The sequence below is a fragment of the Agelaius phoeniceus genome, chromosome 5 (genome assembly GCF_051311805.1).
Source record: "Agelaius phoeniceus isolate bAgePho1 chromosome 5, bAgePho1.hap1, whole genome shotgun sequence".
Taxonomy (NCBI): Eukaryota; Metazoa; Chordata; class Aves; order Passeriformes; family Icteridae; genus Agelaius; species Agelaius phoeniceus.
Window position 1 is genome coordinate 34,200,448 of NC_135269.1, and position 15,437 is coordinate 34,215,884.

General features: G+C 34.6%; 1 protein-coding gene across 9 annotated transcripts in view; it reads left to right on the top strand.

Annotated features, from left to right (window-relative positions):
• PPFIA2 (PPFI scaffold protein A2) overlaps window positions 1-15,437 on the top strand; it is a 290,351-nt gene that overhangs the window by 189,911 nt on the left and 85,003 nt on the right. For 7 of the 9 annotated variants that reach the window (XM_054631393.2, XM_077178785.1, XM_054631394.2 and 4 more), the window contains one exon: window positions 4,752-4,826. The exons of the other annotated variants lie outside the window; for them this stretch is intronic. In XM_054631393.2, coding sequence (XP_054487368.1) covers window positions 4,752-4,826 — 75 coding nt within the window. The remainder of the gene's footprint in view (window positions 1-4,751; window positions 4,827-15,437) is intronic. 9 annotated transcript variants of the gene reach the window in all.

Genomic DNA, 15,437 nt, shown 5'->3' on the forward strand with positions numbered 1-15,437 from the left:
TTATATAGAAAAAACCAAGGCACATGGGCAATTCTGCTAGCAATTTTAAATTTTCATCATGTGAGAAGTTAAATTCAGTGACTGTTTTACCAAAGTGTAAGGTTAGGTTATATCTCATAGATAAGGAGCATTGTTTAAAAAAATGTGAAGTTTTACACATTGGAACTTAGGAGTGATTTGGGCTAGGACCAATATGAAATTTTGACTCAGCATTTCTTATAACCTTTGTTATTGTATAAGTCAGATGAAATTTGCAGCAGTATTCACAGAGTGGAAACCTCCCTTCAGTTATTCACCCCGTCCTTCTTAATGCTTCAGATCTCAAACACTTCTCTCACTGCTGCTAAGTAGCTCATGCCTTTGTTGAGGGGAAAATATTTTGTGATATTAGATATGAATATAAATGGAATTGTTTATAAAAGAGCAAGTGAAGACAATATTTCCTAGAAATCATTAGAGCTGGATGAAAAATAGAAGCTCATGTTAACTTCATGGTTAGAAAAGACATTGAGTAGGTCAGGAAATACATAGTCCTCATATGTAATTCAGAAAGAACGAAAGTAGAAAAATTATTATGTTACTTGTGCCGTTCTGTTTGGCTTCTAATATCTATCTGAACATGTTTGTTGTCCTGCAGACATTTTTCCTATTTTGCTTTAAACTTTCGGTTCAACTTTTAAAATGTGCATTTAGAAAGGAGAAAGAAGCAACTTCTCCAAACCCAGTTTTTGGTCAGTGATGTAAGAAAAGTGTCCAGTTGATTTTTACAGTGGAAAGCAGCTACCAGATGATACTATCTTAGCTAAGAATCAAAAACCCACTGGTTCTCTTGAGATAAGTGGCAGAAAAGTATGCTTAATATTCTTGCAAACAAAATCAGTCTATTTGTGTCAGCATGGTCACTATCTTTGTATTCATTAGCAGGTAACTAGAAGAACTTTTATTCAATAGACTGTTCATGGGAAAAAAAGTGATTCAATTCCAGTATGCACATGTTTTTTAAAAAGCTCTGTATGGGCTGCAGATCTGAAGAGAATGAAGAAAGAATTTGACAGCAAGCAAAAAAGTGGGAAGCAGTTGCTAGGAGACAGAGAAAGATGGGTGATATTTTGCACTGACAGCAGTGCTAACATGACATTGACTATGCTACATTTAAAGATAATATGGTTGCATTTAAAAGCCAGAAGAATACCCAGTCATCTGGGCATATGTTGGATACACCCTCTAACATGGAGAGAGCAACTCTTTTCTGCTGTGTCTGTGACATTGCAATCATAAAATCACAAGATAGTTTTGGTTAAAAAGAAATAATTAAAAATCACCCAATTTGCACCCTCTGCCTTGTTAGGGATATTTTTCACTGGACCATGTAGCCCTAGGCCCCATCCAACCTGGCCTTGAACACTTCCAGGGATGGGGCATCCACAACTTCTCTGAGCAACCTGTCCCAGTGTCTCACCACCTTCATAGTAAAAAATATCTTCCTAATATCTAATTTAAATCTGTCCTCTTTCAGTTTAAATCCCTTCCACCTTGTCCTGTCATTACCTACCTTTGTAAAATGTCCTTCTCTAGCTCTCTTGTAAGCCCCTTTAGAAACTGGAAGGTGCTGTAAATTCTTCCTAGAGCCTTCTATTCTCCAGGTATTTGTCCTTTAAAAATGTTTATGATAGCATTTCTGTTAGATCACTTGACATCTGATTAGTCTTACTTTGTGAAACCTTTTTAATAAAGCTCTATCATGTGCCCAGGAAAATAGAAATATGTTGAAGAATCATGTGAAATTTAAGTAGAGTAACTTCTGAAGTGATACACATGATCTCACTAAGATAATTCTTATTAACTATAGTTACTCACTTACTGTGACTTCCAGAAAATAGAAAACACTATGCCAATCACTAATTGGCATTCAGCATATGAAAAAAACCCAAACAAAAATGGTCAGATAAAAATAGTTTGCATTTGTTCCAGTTCCTTTTTCTTTAACAAGATGGTGACCCAGAACAACAACCTTTCCTGCATCTCTCAGAAATGAGGATGGTTCTGTTTGGGATTTTTTTTTTTTTTTTTTTGCTGTAAACACAAATTTGAATATGAAATCCAATAAAAAATGCTTTGCAATACATTTTTGTATGACTGAGAAAGAAACGTAAAATGAGAAATAATGTTACAGCTTTTGAGTTATAAACCAGAGCAGATTTCCCCTTCAGATCAGAGTGCTGATGTAACTCTATTTTTTTGCTAATTAGAATCAAAGATTTCCCTCAATTTTAACAGCTGTTATTTATGTTTGAAAATGAAGAATTAGTTGCAGCCTTTCCAATGTCAGTATGGCAAATGTGAATCTGCATTTGTTGTTCACTGGTCAGATGAAAGGGAAAAAGGCTTTCTGTGCCAAGGCACAGTTGTTTTCAGTTCCTTTAGCAACTATTAGATTCAGAGAACAAGTAGGAGCCATCAGACTGCAATTTTGGTTAGGTCATTATAACAAAAAGGCAGTGTATTAGCTATGTACCTGAGAGGAAGGTGAGGTAAGATAAGATGAGGCAGGACGAAGCAAACAACTTCCAGCTGTTGCTCTGTCTTACACTGGTAATGTTCAATGTTGTTGACAATAGGCCAAGAATGAAATGTATTTGAATATAATAGCTTGACAGCCAGAATAGAAACACTAATTATCTACCTAGTTTTGCTGAAGTGCCATGTAAAAATTGTGTCTCCAGAGTTGTCTGCTGTTTAGAGGCAGTGTTGTTTACAAGCTCTCAAATGGCTGTATAAAACTCACTAGGCTTCATTTCCACAGTGCCAGAGGTTGTAAAGTTTAAGGATAATTCTGATTCCAGCTCTTTGTGGAGCAATAACATCCTCAGTAATCTGGCCTAGCTGGTTTGCTAATTCTAGCACCATTCAAAGTCAATGTCAGTGTTAGACATATTATAATGTATTTTTTTAATGACATTCTCCGTTATAAAACACTTGGGCTTGAATACATGGAGGTTTCAGAAAAAAATTCAATTAAAGTTGCCAACTAATTGTATTTCCTTTTAACAACTGCCTGCTTGTGAATTTTCTCTCAATCATTTTGTCCCAATGCAGTACTTACAGCCAAAGGGATTGAAGCCAGAAATATGATCGTAATTTTTCCATGGTTTTTTTTTAACTTATCTGAGGTTTTTGTTAAGAAGTTGCTATATACCATCTCCCATTGTGGAGAAGTTGAAATCAGGCCTCTTGAAGGCAGGTCTACACCTCTCTCTAGTTGTTTTAATAAGCTATGTAAAGAGGAACAAAATCCTCAAAGTACTGCATAAAAACTACATTTGCATTTTTTAGAAAGGTGAATAGTTTTATTTTTAAGTGTTCATTTCCTGAATATGTATTTCATCTTTAGATTTAGTTTTAAAGTCAAGTGAATGTGCTGTGTTAGTCTTGCTAACTAATTTTCATCTATTAAGTCTAATCCATTCTTGGAATATAGTGATCTGTTTGCAAAATCCTATTTCTATCTGTAGTAAATGAAAATGAAGTGTGTAAGGAAAGGTAATATTTATTAGACTAAGAGCTATCACTGGAAAAAATATGAAAGTGTTAGGACATATAGAACTCTTTTAGGGATCTCCAGTATTTGTCAAGGATGAAAATGTGTCATGTTTCTTTGTAAATGAAAGACAGATTTTGTTTTGCTTTATTTTCCTGCTACATCTCTTGGTCTAATAGAGTGTGCTATCTTACCCAGCAAACATTGCTGATGGCTTAAACATCTGTGCATCAGCAGCTGGAACAGCATTGCTGTGGGGTAGCTGGAACTTGTAAAGATGTATACCTTGAGTGTTGACTGATTAGCCGCGTTAAAAACTCGTTTATTGTGAGGTGCCTAATGAAGTTCTGTAGATTAGGATAGTCACAGGGTCCCTTAGCAGTCAGAGAGTCACACACAGCACTGGAGGTCACTTCAGGTCTGATTTGCCTTTGGTTCTAATGGGAGACTGCAGCTACATTGCTGGCTTTAGGTTACATGAGCTACACGAGCTGACCCTGAGCCAGAGCACTCAAATCAGCTGTGAGTGGGTCTTCAGACACAATTAGTATTCATTTAATATTATCTATTAATAATCAATAATGAGCAATGATTAAAATACTGGTGGTAATAATAATTGAGATCATAATCATCCTTGGAACAGAATAGGTTATTTATGAAACTGGTGCAAACACAGAGGAATTTCCTGCTTATGAGAGTATACATTGTTTATGACTTTTTGCAAAACTGAAACAAATGCATGATGATATAAAAGATCTCTAGTATATGGGCCTGAAGGCAATGCTACAAGTTATTTTTCAATGAATTTATTACATTCAGTTACAATAAACAGATTACTTATCTTCCATGGAGTGAACTTAAAACATCTGAAAATGTTTTTTTTTTCTTTATCCTTTGTAAAAGATGTTTGTGAAAGTTTTATTTTATGCCTAATGTGGTCTTAAAATATTTTCATTTGCTGTGTATTCCATAAAATTACAGGCAGACTGTGGAACAGCAGTGTGGCATTTAAAGTTTGACACCTATTTTAATGGGTTAAGTTTTCCTGTAGTTAGGTTTAAATGTTTACTACACAGTATGTCTCATGAAAGTTTGCAACACACATGCCTGCAAATGGAGTGGCAGGGCATACAGTAGAGCATATGGCAGATTATATAATCTTTAAAGACTAATAGAAATTACGTTACTGCACATATTTTGATTTTTCTTCTAGGTAAGGGAACGACTGAGGGTTTCTTTAGAAAGAGTCTCTGCACTGGAAGAAGAACTAGCTGCTGCTAACCAGGAGGTAACATAAAACACTTTCTCCCCTTTTGAGATTAAATTTCTAATACTCTGTCCCATGTGTTCCCTGTCACTTTCTTCAAAACTGTTAGAAAAAACCCACAATAATACAAACAAACAAAACCAAAATGAAACAAAGCTAAAGAAAAATTGCATTGTGAGTAAGCTTCTCAGTGAGGCTTGTTTAAGGTGGTTGTAAGATTAATACAACCTTCTGTTTACTGATTTATTTCCTCCTCCTCTTCCCTTGTGAGCAAGCCAAAATCCAAGTGCTAGTAACAGATTCCCAAATTTCTTATTGGACTTGAAAAAGGAGTGAACCAACAAATATGTCAGATACTATAAAGAATTCAATAACCTGAATTTCCATTTCACTATAAAATTAAGTAAAGCACACACACATGCAAATATCCACATTATCTAAATGTTAACATTGAAGTATTAAGGGAGGATTATGGATGACTGTGAAATGTAGGTTTGTCTCTTCCCTTTTAACTGCAGTGCCTCATGGTGTACTCTGGTGCCATGTGACTATTGTCAACTTGGATAAGAGAGATTTTTTCCTGCTGAAGACTGTTCTCTTTTGTTTGAAAGGGTGAACAGCAAAACCTGTTTGTTTTCAACAGCTGTATACTACACACATAGAGAAAGAAAGTTTTCACCCTAGAGAGGTGATTTTGAAGCCAGATAATATAAAAAATGGAGTCTTCTGGTGACTTTACCATTCCCCTCATGTTCTGAACCCACCTGACATGTGCTTGATATTTTAACACTGTTAAAAAGGAGCCAGATAAGCAAGTTAAATTAAAACTATTTTAGGTTATGGTCATTTTGTCGTGTCATTTTATTCAGGATTAAGACAGAAACTGAAAGAACCCACCAACAAACTCAAATGCTACCTAACAATTCTTGAAAAGTGGAATACTCATAATTCAGAACAAGGTGTGATAGAGACCCCTAAAGGATTTTTTAACTAATTTAAACTGGATAAGGTAGTTTCTTAAAAGCAGGATCTTCAATTAAGATATTAGTACTTCTTTTTTATAAAGTATGATAAACTATAAACCTATTAATATGATATTTTGATTCATCCCTTTTCTCTCTGAAGTAAGTGCACTTTATCTGTTTAAAATTAAGATTCTTCTTTCAGAAGGATCCAGAAAAGTTGTGTTCAAATAATATAGTTACTATGTTGTTATTCTGTTACTTTCACTAGCATTTATTAAATATCAAGCAGTCCTCTTGGTCAGCCAAGCCAACTGAGATGCATCGCACTCCTCCAGTCCCTCCTGCTCATCATTTGATTAAATCCAAGTTCACTTCACTGGGCATAGGAGCAGGTCTTCAGAGAATTTCCTGGCTATTTGGAATTTTTAAAATTTAATGAAACTTTTTAACAGTAAGGAATAAAAGCATGCACAATGAAATTACATTTAAGCAGGACTTCTATAGCTTTTCCTGCCCCAAATCCTTAGACATGTTGAACAGTGTTTGTGTCTTCATGCCACTGACAATATTTAGAAGGACACTGAATCAGTCAAGCATAACATGACCACTAACACAGTCTGAATATTGTTATTGCAGTTTCCTATGAGGGACTGTTAAAGCTGACATTCAGTTAAAAAATAATGAAAAAAGAGTGAGATGTGGAAGAGAACAAGTGGATTATTTTCAGACAGTTATGTATTTAAACAAGAGTTCAGATAATTTTCACACAATTAGTTATTTGAGTAAGACAAAATTAATTAGAGCACTGCAGTATTTAAATCTAGTTTTATGCAAAATTCCACAGTGAATACACAGGCAATAAAGCACTTTAAAGACTTATTGTACTATATATGAAAATAAGTGGGCTAAATTTCTAGGGGAATTGAATATATGGTTTTCAGTTATTTCTGTAGTCCTGTCTTGCTGTCTGTTTTCCCAGGAGAATTAGTATTTTCTTTCATATCCATTTTCTCATACTTATTCTGAGAGTATACTCTATTCAGGACTGTATCTAAACATAAAATGATGACAGTAAATTGGTTCCCTGACTTAACAAATTATGTTTAGGTATATGACAAGTAGCAGATAAAAAGTAGCAGAAATGTATATGTTAATATATTTCCTCTTCTTGAAAGCTTGTGGTTGTGGCTCTGACACAGCAATGGTGAGAAACTGCAGACAGTCCTGAGTGCTTATTGAAAATGTTCTTAAATTAAAATAACCCCAAAACTGGGAGAAAACTGCAGTTCTCCATCACTGGGTGGTAACTAAGCTCACATTTAACAGTGTTTGTGGCATATTACATACCTAACAAAGGGAGTGAAATCATCTGTAACCGGCAAAGCTGATTTCAGCTCTAGTTGCTAACACAGTCTTGCAAAGCACTTAATATTGGATAGGCAATTGTAACACACCTTGAACTCTGAACCCCAGAGAAATTGGGGTGGGCATTGGACCTGTTGGGGGAACTCAGCTTGTGTAGCCAATGTTTACATGTAGTTACACAAGGGGAATAGAGAAGGGTTTCCATTTTATGAGCTTATATTTTATTAAAGCTTATATTTTATTAAGCAGTGGATTAAAAATTGTTTAAATATATGTTTTCCTAGGGGAAAAGGTTATTTGACTATATATTTTATTCTGCTGCAGCTGATTAGTGATTGTGGAGGGGGCCATTGTACATAGCAGCAAACTGAATTGCTGTTAGTGAGTTTTGGTGCAGACAGGGGCAAGATAACTGCAGTAATAAAATTCCATGTTCATCCTGCTTTTTTTTTCCATTTCTGCTTACACTCAAAGCCATTCCTAGTTCAGACCTGGAGACGTCCTGATCATTATCTGTTGTAGACAAGATGGATAGAAGATACTGTTAACATTTTTTTTGAGAAATTTCCCTTCTGTTTTTAAATAAAATTACTGTTAAGCATAGCTACATTTTCTTACCCCTTAGGTGCTTTTAAAATTATGCTGGTTCTCATTTTCTTCCATATAACCTATGGTTTCTCCAAATAGTTTTATTGCTGAGGGTTGTAATTTGCAGTTAGATATTAGACAAGCTGCAAGTGGGACATCAAATAACAAAGCTCAATGGTATAATAGTGTTCTACTGTGAATATTTTTCAAGAGAAATGTGAAGTTTTCCAGTGAGTGTATGAATATTTGCAAAATTGAACAATGATCTGCTAACCAGCTTCCTTTTTACACGCTAATTTCACAAGAATGATTCTCATTGGCAAGAGAAGTTAATTTATCTTCACAATTTTGTCATTCATTATCTTAATGGGAGTTAACTTCAATGTTGAAAATACTGATAAGATAACTACTTTTGTTCTGCAGCTTTAGAGATACTCCTATTGTCATTACAAATGTGAATCTTTTTTAAATGTATGCTAAACTACACGCATACAAACAACACACCAAGGTTAGCCATTAGTGCCATATATTCCCAGGAACCCAAGTGCCAGCAGCTTCCACAGCTCAAGGCTTCTTAGATTATGGACCATGACCCATAGTGACTCTTCTAAATCCATTTCTGCAGCATGTGCAGTGTTAAATGACAACTGTTGCCATTTCCATTAACAGATCTCCCTGTTTCCCTGAGCCTTCAACAAATAGTTAAAAAAAACCAAAACAACCTTTAAAGCTTTTTTCCAAGGCTTTTTTTGTAAAATCAAGCATTCTACATAATTAATACAATACTGGAATTTTTTTAATGGCTGTACTTCATTTGCCCATAAATTTTCTCCTGTTAATTTTAAACAATCATCCATCCCTTGCAACATCTTTATGTGTTAATAAGAATCAAATGATAGGTGGCATTTCAAACCCCTGTTTTGTTTCCAGTTAGTATGCTGGCTTTTCCATCTCTCCTCATTAGAAGAAACTGTGGAATGAAAAATAAAGCTTTACTTACATTAATTGCCTCAAGGGAATAAATGGAACTTTAGGAACCCAGAAAACATTGGGACTGCAGAATATAAAATTGCAGAAACTACTGGTTTTACTGTATATATCACTGTACTACCATATGCTTTTCCTCAGAATTTGTTCCAATTGCCAATGGTATTTCCAAATGCCAAATAACATTATACTGCCTCTGTCAACTGACACATAGATTATATTTTAAAACACTTAGGCTTCATTTTAAAGCCTTATTGTAACAATTGCTTCTACAAAAGTTTCCTTGAGTTTGAGGCTAAATTTAACTCCTGGAACTCTCAGAGATCTTGCAGGTGTTTTGGATCATAGTTCATTGCTTCATGTAACTGGAGACATTCTCCTGTTTAGGCAATGGGTTTCTTCCTGACAGTGGGTCAGTTTATTCATTAGGGTACCCAATGGTAATTTTTCAGCATTTATGAAAGCATTCATAAATTATTTACATGACTGAAAAGAGAGGATGGTTTGAAATTTCTGATTCTTTATGTTCCATACCAGAGACAGCAGAAAATATCCACTGATTCATGAAAGAACTTCTAAATACCGTGCTAACTGCCAAACTTCTGCTGTTCAGGGCAAATCAAGAACTCAGCAAAAAATTCAGTAAAACTGTTACAGCTGAGAACAGTTTTGGTTCTGACCATGAGGGGTGCTTCAGACATGACTATGGTATCACTACTGCTAATGAAATATTCTGTACTATTTAATATTTATATGCATTTCAAAGTGAAGTCTTAGCTAAATGTGGCTTGTCCTTTTACCCATAGTTGCATATGAAAACATATTTCTAGATTTTTCATTTCCAGTTAGGTTAAGGCAATTTTTACAGGGGTTTCTTGTTTCTTGGCAGCCTTAGGCTTTCTGTGTAATTTCAAAGTGATTTTTGGACTAAAAGTGTTGTAAAAGGCATAGTTTACTGGGAAAAATAGATGTGCATTTCTTGAACATATGATTTATACAAAACTTAATCAATCCACAATTTAGAAATTATTGCTAATCATCAAAACTTTGGATGAAATTGGGTGGAATTCAGGGACCTTTTTTTTTTCCTGAAGGCCAGGAAGATGACTTATATCTGTTTTTGGTGACTTGAGGCATACATTTCCTTGCAAAGCATCTGAAACACCCTTTCTCTATAGTACCTTCTTTGATAGCACCATACTTTCTCAGAATGGTGCAACTGCTTTCTGAACTCTCTTCGACATGTTATTTTTTTATTTCTTTATAAGCTATAGATTTGCAGAGGTCTGACTCAAGAGATATTCTTTGTGCTCTGAACTTTAAATGTCTATGTAAATGTAGCAAAATATATCTTTTCTGCAAAGTTGCACATAATTAAAAAATCTTGATTTGAAATGTAATTTTAAATGCTATGTATAATTTCTTTTTGATCTGCCTTTAACCTTAGCCATCTCATTAAATGTTACCTCTGAAGAAAGTTATTGTTGCCCACAAGTTTTAAATGTGGCAATGATGCAAAATGATGAATTTTTTTTGGTGATTATTTCTTATACTAAATGCTTTACAGCATTAATTTATTTCTCTACACATTTCAATTAGTACATGTAGCATGGCAATTGAAGAGGTTGAAAATTAATACAGCAGCACTACAGCCTTCATTGCCTAATTTTTTTACAAAGTGAAAAAGAACTAAGCACAAGAAATAGTCAGCTAAGTTGCCATAAGTATTTCATTTTACGTCCTCAATTAATTCTAATCTGACTTCTCAGAGGAAAAAAAAGCACCAAAATCCTTTGTGAATATTGAGAGCAGCAGAATTGATTTTGCATTGCCACAACCTTTTTTCACTAATTTCATGTTTCACTAAAATATAGAGCAGAATAGGTCTAAAATTCAATGCATTTCCCAGATAGTAACTGAAGAACAATAATTTCTATTGGCATATTTGAGGTGAAGCTCACTATTGTGTTTGCAAGAGTGGTTTCTTAGTGCAACTTCCATAAACTTCTACCACAGAGAAAAGTCTTCAGATTTTGGCAACTAAAAGAACATACAGTTTCTACCATGACAGCAGATAATGATTTTGCAGATATTAGTATTTTTATACAAAAATCTTAGTGAATTAAAATCTTAATGAATTAAGCCTATTTATGAGTTTACCACAGTGTAGTGTGTGCAATGCAGAAATTATATAATAAATATGTTCTCCTAATTTGGTCTTCTTCACTGAAATGGTTTCACAGAGCAGAAATGTGTTGCTAGCCAAATGTCTTAGGGTGTTTTCAAAAGCCATCCTGAAATGCTGTGTTCTCTTTCCTCTCCATTTAGCATGTGGCCACCTGTAAACAAATCCTAAAATACCAATGTCATGTTCTCACTTTGAACTGTCATTTTGTCTAAGTTGAATGTCTCCTGTGTGTTCTTTAGAAGATACCAGTTTGTAAGAAAGGATTTGTGGTCTGTGCTCACATGTTCATGGAGCAGTTAAGGAAATATGTAGCTGAAGACTGAAGGCTTTATTCCTTCACAAAGACAATGTGATTAATAGTTTTAACAAAATGTTTGATATTGAATGTTTGCTAGCTCGTATATATTTCTTTCTATATATTTTTATATTCTTTAGAATGTTATGTCATAAAGACACTTGTTTTTTCTGGTTTTATTTTCTAAATATTCTAAGATCCCAAGTATGAATGTATTCAGCTGCTTCAGTTTTACTGCTGCTAAGGAAGGATTCAGAGCCTTGCACTGAAATGAAAAATTCTTGCTACTAAAGATCTCCACTGCAATTTTGATTTTTTTTTCTCAGAACTTTGTGTCATGGCTAACTAGTTCTTCTTCATTTTATTTACTTTTAGAATTCTTTGTGGCATTTGTTATATAAAGATTTGTGACTGGAGTAAATCCCAGTGTCACAGATTTATCATTGAAGGGGGTAGAGTTTTGTTCTGCTTATTTTAAAAATACCCTGAGATGGTTTTCAGACTCTCAGTGTTTTGCTATGACACATCCCTGTGTAGCAACAAGAGCATACAGACTTTGCTCTTAAACTATTGTAAGCTGTTATTTGCATTAAAGGAAAAGAGAAATTTAAGTTTAGTAAAATAATGCTTAAGGGAGCATAGCAAAAGGTAAAAAAGCAATGCCAAACTGTGGCTTGCTACTTCCTCATTCTTTACTTTTCTCCCAAAACCTACTGTGCCACTATGAAGCAATTGTTTAAATATACATTAAAAGATCAGTGAGATCAATGTTTGAAATATTTTTTTGCAAATCTCTTAAAATCTACTTCATTTTTATGTCTGACAGAAATATTTGATTTAATGAAACCTTGATCCCCCCATGATTAGAAACTTGGGTGATTTAATGCCTTGTTTTACTGAATAAATGATGACTGGAGATTAAAAATTCCCCATTTCCTTTAGACCTTGAAGCACAAATTTTCCATGAAATTAGCATCTGTATCAAAATGAGCATAATCCTATTCCAGTATATTCTTTCATCTGTCTGTGTTTTAAAAGCATTTGTTTTATAGATTGCTCATTGTGAAAACAAATTAGGTACTGCTACTGGAATGAAAAAATAAGAAATCTAACTACAAATTCTATTACAAATACTCATACTATTCTTCTGTTTAAATTTTATATTCTCATTTTTTTTAATACTTGTGGCCTAAGTCTTCAGACTTTTGCCTCTGAAGAGATTGTATTTTTCTACGCATTAAAAACTATGGCCGAATCTTAATTGCAAGTTAGATTGATGCAGAAATATAAATATATAGTTGTTTACTTAGTAGTGATATATTCTGTCTTCCATATTGAAGGGCTTGTATTGCACATTTTGCACATTTTTACTATGATTATTACTGCATTACAATACTCCCAATGGAGCTCCAGTAAAGGAGCAGGATGCCATTTTCTGGGGAAAAAAAAATACTGAAACATGGTTCCTGTTCCATAGCACTTAACAACATAAGTTTGTCTCATGGTGTCCATGGCTCATCCAGCTGCTGCCTGGACAGCATTACTGTAAAGCTCAGGTACACAGTGACCTGTGCAATAGATGTGGCAAGCAATAATTACTCTTTTTACTACCACAGGAGCTCTGTAAAGTGTCTCAGAGGGTTCAGGCTCATCTGATGCTCTGAATATTCTTGCTCCTAAAAGCATAGAGTTTAATTTGGCTGGGATGACTGGTTAGTTGTTTCTACAGCAGAAGAAGTAGGTGCAATACAGAAGTTAATAGGTTCATAAGTATTGATAGATGGACTTGGCTAAATTGCATAACTTGATTTTTGACAGGTTATGGCTGAAGTGGCATCATTCAGGTGCACATTCTGTCACACAATCATTGAGACCCTGCACAAATCCTGCTACACTGTCTGAATCCTATCCCACTCCCTGTGCTGTAACCCATGCTTGGGACTGAAATGCTGGGTACCTGTCCCCTCAGCCCAGCTCCATGCCTGGTTTCCTAATGGAGGAGAGGCTGGGGCTGCAGGCAGGAAGGAGGTGACTGTGCTCTCCATGAGGTCCTGCAGCTAAATAACCACAGGACACAGTATTCCTCATCAATAACACAACCACTCTGCAATAAATCTGCAGGTATGGACAGTTTTCTGGATCTCATGTGGTTGAGTTGAGTTATTTTGAGGGTCTGTACAGTCTTTTATATTAATCAGTAAAGGTGGATCACAGAGCACGCCTGACATTTCTGTATAACAGCAAACAAATATATCAATATATGACAAAGCTCTGTGAAGCTGAAGAAGATGCCTCAGTTTGATAAATAGATCTCCTCTACTTTATTCTAGGGAACTACAAAATAGAAAATCTCTGAGTTTGCAGTACAGATTTTGTGGATTTCTAATTTATCACACATTCCTCACCCAAAGCAGAAAAAAGGTAGAAAGAGGGAATGGCATGGCAGCCAAAGAAATAACAAGCTGAGAGAACACAGGGATCACACAAGCCAGATGTGTGGTTGAGCATATTTCACAATTATTTGCCAACACACCTGAAAACTCCAGGAGATTAATGAAATTGGAAGGTTACTTGTATATGGTTAGTTTAGGATTGCTCATAGTCAGCATGAGATTAGACACCAGGATAATTTCAGTTTGGATTTAATGTCATCTGCTTGGCAATCTGTTTAGGGAGCTTAACAAATCAATGGAATGCAACTCTCACCAGAGCTGATTTCATAAGGTCTAGTTAGCAAATGCCATATTTTCAACCTATCAAATTCCTAAAGCAAAGAACATAGTGCCTGGGTAAAGGGGTGCTCAGCTGACATGCTTTGTAGGGGTCACTATTACAGATTCAAAGTATATCCATGAAAATTTTAATGTCTAATGTTTAATTTGCTCACAGTATTCACAGAGTGCCTTTCAGGGGACATCAGAAAGAATATATCATTTCTCTTTGGTCTGTTATTTTGGGAATCATAAACTTTGAAATGGATGCTATTTTATCCTGCACTGGAGGTACAAATTCAGGTTTCAGAACATAGCTGGTTATCTTTCTGTCTGTGTCAGCTTTGGGGTCTTTTGACATTTGTCAAATGAGACGTTCAAGCAGACAAAGATAGTTTCATTGCAAGAATTAGACTTGCAATATAGGACTGCAAGACAAAATGATTCTTTACTGTTAATTATCTTTTTGCAGATCCATCTTGATGAAAATTCAAAACGCATACCCATTATCCTTTGTTTTTAATCTGCTGGAATAATGTAGTGTTTTTAACATTTGCTCAATGCGCTTCTTTGGAATGATTATTCAGTTTTCTGTAAATTTGTTAAATTTTAGATGATTTGTTAAGATCATCTACTAACTCTCAAACCAGATTTTAAATAATATAACAAGATCATAGTATCTTTTATGTTTATTACTCTCCATAATAATTTTTAATGTATGGATAGGCCTCATGCTGAATTCGTATAAAATATTTAAATTGATGACATGGGTCAATAAATAAAATCAACTTTAGGCTTCACTAGGTTCATAATTATTAATCAATATTCCCATTAACATATGAACCAGAAAATGTATCATTTGTGTTTTCCCGTTGGATCATCTCAACCCTAACAGTGCGCCTGCAGCTCTAAGGGTATTCTGCAGATCCATAATTTGATTAACTAGAAAGACTTACAAACAAGGAGTCAACATATGCCTGTAAAAGCAAAAAATAAATATAGAAATAATTTTTTCTTGGAATTCAAAAATGTAAAAAATTTGGTTTGATTAGGAAATGTCAACATTAGTAAATAATAAATAATCTTCATTAATACTAATGTGGACCATCAGTGTAGAGGTGAAATTATTATAAGAGGAGCTGTAGAGGATTTGACTTGGTTCAATCTATAGAAAATGAACCTGCTTGCTTAACTTGGCACCTGGAGAGTGTGGTTTGAACACCTTTAAACATGTAGAATATGTGGTTACGTACAAAAAGAAGTAAAAAACAATGTATCATTCCTCTGCATTAGAAAAGGCTGTCATATTAGATTACATTCTGCAATAATTCTAGGAAAAAAACATTGTTTTAGAAATTCCAGATACTAGGACTTTCCTTTGTAATTAAAAAATAGATAAAATTTGTATCAGAGAAGCCCATATCCTTGATCTTCTCTGGAAAAACCTGGGGAAAAAAATTACTACCAGTAGAAATGTTGTTGAAATGTATTGAGATGTTGACTAAAATTAAACATTTGGTTTTAATACTTGAA